Below are 4,984 nucleotides of genomic sequence, written 5' to 3' on the forward strand. Positions count from 1 at the left end.
GTAAGACGCTGCACTGTGGTTCCCTGGGCTGGGAATGGGGGAGGCGAGAGGGGTACTCATGGGCATCCACCAACTGGTAGGCCATGGAGATCAAGGCCGAGCAGAGACTGGAGAACACGCTCGGCCCCTGGACTTGGCAATCTGCTCCATGGGAATCCGGGAAGAACTGGGGACAGGGGTTTGGTCTACACGTGTTTGTGGCTGCATAATTGTACATGGGAAGTATGATATCTCATCAGGGGGCCAGAAGGACGGGAGCCCAGGATGAAGATTTGGGTCATCATGCATCGGACCCCAGGGACATGCATGAGATTCCCCAGGGAGGCTGACCGTCAGGGCAGCAGCATGGAAGAGGTGGCCCGGGGGGGCTGAAGAGTGGCCAGGGCTATAAGCAAACCAGAGAAGCACTGCAGTGAGCAAGTGGCCCACGGCGTCAGATGCCATCAGAAAGCTAAGAACCGAAGCACCTCCATGCCAGCCCATCCAGTTCATGCCCCCTCCTCCCTTCCTCCTCAAGGAGCAGCCCCGTCGTCTGCTGGACGTAAGGGGCAGTGGGCTTGGTGTGGGGAGAGCCAGACAGCTCCTGTCTGCTCTCCTGAGGCACCATTCATCCTGGTTTCTCCCGGCCATGCTGCCAGACGTGGCCCCTAATGACACAAGTGCCCCGCACAGCAGTCACACCTCTGCCCCTAAACCTTCCGGTCACTCCCGCTTCTATCACCTCCTTTGTTTTCCTCAGTGTCAATGAAAAACAAATTTCCAGGGAGAGAGATGGAAAGGGACATCTGGCCTTTGGACATCTGGATGTCCAAAGAGGGTAGCTTCCGTGCTGTGGACGTGGACTGGAGGTTCCGGAACCTCAGGGCAGGATGAGAGTGAGATGGGTATTAGAGGATCAAGAAACACCAGAGAGAATGTTCTTTTATTCTCCAGACCGTGGTGCAGCTTTAACGGCTGCTTTGCAAAGCTTGAGGAAGGCCGAGGCAGGTCTCGGCCAGGTCGCTCAGCCTCTGAGCTGGGGTGGTAATCATGGAAGAGGAGGAGGAGGACGAGGGGACCCTGGCTGGTGGAGCTGGCCGCGTGGCCTCCTCTCCCTTGGAGATGTAGCTCCGTCCCTCTGAAAAAGCAAAGCACCAGCTCCCCCTCCGCCCCCACCTCCCGCCTGGTCAGGCTCCGGGGGTCATCCATGCAGGCTCCCGGCTCGGTGACCCTATACTTAGTCTCCCCCAGGCCGAGCCTCGATAGACACGGTGAGCCTCACGGAGCCGCAGCTCGACCTCAGGTCCCACTCCTGACTGGCATTGTGGGTCAGTCCCGGGGAGCCCGACCCCTGCCTCGGGGACAGCTGGATGTTCAGCCAGCGACACCGGGTCTCGTCGCAAGCGAGCACCACGGTGCCCTCGGGGTTGCTGTAGGTGCACCGGCTCCCGGCTGCCCTCTCCTCCGCTACCAGATCCCAGCTTTCCCCGGGCTCCCTGTCCTCCATCCTCGGGGCCTGGATGCCCAAGCGGTCCCGGGTGACGGGACACACCAGCTGTTCCTCCTTTAGGGCGGGCAACACCTGGCCCTTCAGGTAGGCGGGGCCCGCACAGTAGGTCTGGATGTTGAAGAGCCGGTCGCTGTACTGGTTCAGCCAGCTGAAGAGGTAAGCCAGGTGGCAGTCGCACTGCCAGGGGTTGCCGTGCAGGGCCAGGTTGAACAGGTTGTAGTTGGTGTCAAAGATGCCCTCGGGGAGAGTGGTCAGCAGGTTCCTGGAGAGACTGAGCAGCTCAAGCTTGGACAGGTTCTGGAAGACGGCTGGGTGCAAGGCTGTCAGGTTGTTGCTGCCCAGGTAGAGCTTGACCAGCCCTTCCAGGTCTCTGAAGATGCCGGCGGGGAGACAGGCAATGGCATTGTGCGAGAGCGTGAGGGAACTGAGGCTGGACAGGTTGGCAAAGGTGCCCTCGCCGACAGCCTCCAGCTGGTTGTAGGACAGAGACAGGCTGACCAGGGCGGGGGTGTGAGCGAAGAGGCCGGCGGGCAGCGTCCGCAGCGCGTTCCCCTGCAAGTTCAGGAAGGTCAGGCGGCCCAGGGAGGAGAAGACAGAGCCGGGCAGGTGCCTGATGGTGTTGTGCTGCAGCCACAGCTTCTCCAGACAGAAGAGCCCCGAAAACACCGTGGGCGGCAGCTCGGAGATGGAGTTGCCGTCCAGGAAGAGCTCCCGGAGGCAGCCCAGTTTGTCAAACACGCCCTGGGGCAGGCTGGAGAGCGCGTTGCTGCTGAGCCTCAGGGTCTGCAGGCTGCTGAGGGGGTCGAACAGCTCCTCGGGCAGCTGGGCCAGCAGGTTCTGAGCAAGGTTGAGGGTCTTCAGACGGGCCAGGGGCCGGAAGAGCCTCCCGGGCAGGCTCTGGAGCCGGTTGCCTTGCAGCTGGAGAGACTCCAGGGCGCCCATTTGGTGGAAGAGGCCATCGGGCAGGGCCTCCAGCATGTTGAAGTTGAGGGTGAACTTGCACAGCGAGGTCAGGTTGGAGAAGGTGTCGGTGCTGAGGTTGGAGAAGGCACTGCCAGTGATCTCCAGGTCCTGGAGCCTGGGCAGCCCTCCGAAGGCGTCCGGCCCCAAGTGGCAGAGCTGCGTGTTGAGGAAGACCACCTTGGTCAGGTTGGGGCTGCCGCTGAAGGCCCCAGCTCCCACCGTGGTGAACGAGGTCTCTACGAAGATGACGTCTGTGGCGTGTGGTGGGAGGTCTGGCGGGATGGCAGCCAGCCCCTCATCGGAGCAGAACACCTCCCCGATGAAGCAGTCACACCCCTCCGGGCAGGGCTGGGCGTGCCTGGCCAGGAGCAGGAGGCAGGCCCAGGGTAGCCAGGCTCTGGGCAGCATCTCCTGACCCCAGTGGGAAAAGAAAACAGAAGTGACGCCTTAAGGGCAGTGCAGCACGGTGGCCAGCACACCGCTGGGTCAGCCAGAAGACCCGGGGTGGGGGGACAGGGACGGGGATCAGCTGTCAGGGAGGCCACCCATTGGGGCAGCCGTTTGTGTTTTCAGTGGTTGTTCCCATACTGCCTCCGGCAGCCTCGTGAGGTCAGCAAGACCAGCATTCTGACCTCCTGACACTGTGGGTGTCATGTGGCCTGTGCCCAGTCACCCTGCAGGTTAGTGGCAGGACAGCGACCCAGGCCTCTGGGACTTCCCATGCTCTTTCCAGATGAGAGAAAGGGCGGAAATGGGATAAAAAGGCATGAAAGACAGGGTGTAAGGAGAGCATGGGTATTTTTGCCCATGGAATGTTTTAAGGTCATGGGTCAAATATGGGCAGATTATTAGTGAGTTGGAAATCTTTGAACCGTAACTCTTCCTGAGCTTCCAGACCTCAGCACATTTCGGACCCTAATTATGAGGAGATTTCAGCGTCTGCTCCTGTGCATCCGCTGAGGGTGAGAGCAGCAGAAGGGACAAGACAGGTTCTTACCTCGAATGATCCCTGCTCCTCACTATGGCTGCCCAGTGCTCTCCTGCCCACCTGCCTGTGCCCCCCACCTCGGAGCCCCTGGAACTCTCCAACATTGTGTGGACAAAGAGGGTCCCAGCTGCAGGGATTCCACAGAAACCCACAGGGTTTCTGTTTTCAAGGGAAGAGGACTGAGTTTTTAGCTAACTAAAAAAAAAATTTGTAATGCCAGCATCCAACCACAGGATTGGATTGGCGCTGCGGGTCATAAGTGTGTTTTAGGGCTCAGTCTGTTTTGTATGTGAACTATCAGCCAACATGTAAACATGGAGGAATCTCACATTAAAAGTCCAGATTTCAGGGGGCCCTTGGGTGGCTCAGTCGGTTAAGCGTCTGACTTCAGCCCGGGTCGTGATCTCGCAGTTCGTGGGTTCGAGCCCCACATCAGGCTCTGTGCTGACAGCTCAGAGCCTGGAGCCTGCTTCAGGTTCTGTGTCTCCCTCTCTCTCTCTCTGCCCCTCCCCTGCTCACGCTCTTTTTCTCCTTCAAAAATAAATAAATAAACATTTAAAAAGATTTTTTTTTTTAAAGTCCAGATTTCAGGATGATTTAGGGGCTGTGGGCTCACATTCCCACATGACAAGACCGACTGGGGCTTTGTTGCCCCATTAGGGGGTGTGCAACCCGCCCCCCTCCCCCCCACCCATCGTTTCCATGGCTTGTAGTGGCCCAAGCTCCGTGAGTTTGAATACAAGCTCCATCACATTCTAGCTGTGGGACCGTGGGCGTCTTACTTCATCTGTAGTGCCTACCATGTCAGGGGAATTGCGAGGACTCAATGACAACAAATAAGCAAAAGTTTTAGGCCAGTGTCTAACATGGAATGAGAAATTAATCAAGTGTGTTAATTATGGTTCAAGGTTGCAAGCCACCTTGCATCATTACTCATCATTACATCGTTACTCTTTTAAACACCGAAAGAGTGGGAAGAGCAGAATGTCCTTTAGACAGAATACATTTGACTTTACCAAAAAAGACAGAAAAGAAGTTAGGAAGGGAGAGAGGAAGGAAGAAAAGAGACAAGGGAGAAGGAAGAAATACAGAAACAACCTGTCCCCAGTAAGCACTCACAATTGGCTTGGTTTTGGAGAATCTGGACCCCAACGGCCTCTTTGCTGGCTGCTTCTCTGCTGCCCTCTGCTGGCTGCCTCTTCCATCCCAAGATTCCACTTCTGGCCAAAGGGCTCCGTTTGCAAACACAGTGCTTACAAAAGCCCCCTATACCCTCCCCCCATTCAGACACTCAATAACTCAGTTTTTCCAGGAACTTTTCTGCCGAATCAATAGAGAAGGGACCGTTTGTCCCACAAAAAGTGCATACCTCCCTTGAGGCTCCCCTGATGCTTGCAGAGACACTGAGTCAGCCACAGGAGGTGGCCGGGAAGGACACATAGTAACTGCGCCTGCCTGCCACTCAGGCACAGGAGGGAAAGTAACAAGCGTCAGACAAGCGTGTGCCCCCTGGTGCTACAAGGCTTAGACCAGCAGTTACAGAG

General features: G+C 57.3%; 1 protein-coding gene across 1 annotated transcript; it reads right to left on the bottom strand.

Annotated features, from left to right (window-relative positions):
* Window positions 1-1,177: 1,177 nt before the first annotated feature.
* Window positions 1,178-2,860, bottom strand: CPN2 (carboxypeptidase N subunit 2). Its single transcript, XM_047876169.1, has one exon. It carries the CDS (start codon window positions 2,858-2,860, stop codon window positions 1,217-1,219), a length of 1,644 nt encoding a protein of 547 aa, XP_047732125.1. The 3' UTR covers window positions 1,178-1,216.
* Between the last annotated feature and the right edge of the window lie 2,124 nt (window positions 2,861-4,984).

The sequence above is a fragment of the Prionailurus viverrinus genome, chromosome C2 (assembly GCF_022837055.1).
Source record: "Prionailurus viverrinus isolate Anna chromosome C2, UM_Priviv_1.0, whole genome shotgun sequence".
In the NCBI taxonomy this organism is placed as follows: domain Eukaryota; kingdom Metazoa; phylum Chordata; class Mammalia; order Carnivora; family Felidae; genus Prionailurus; species Prionailurus viverrinus.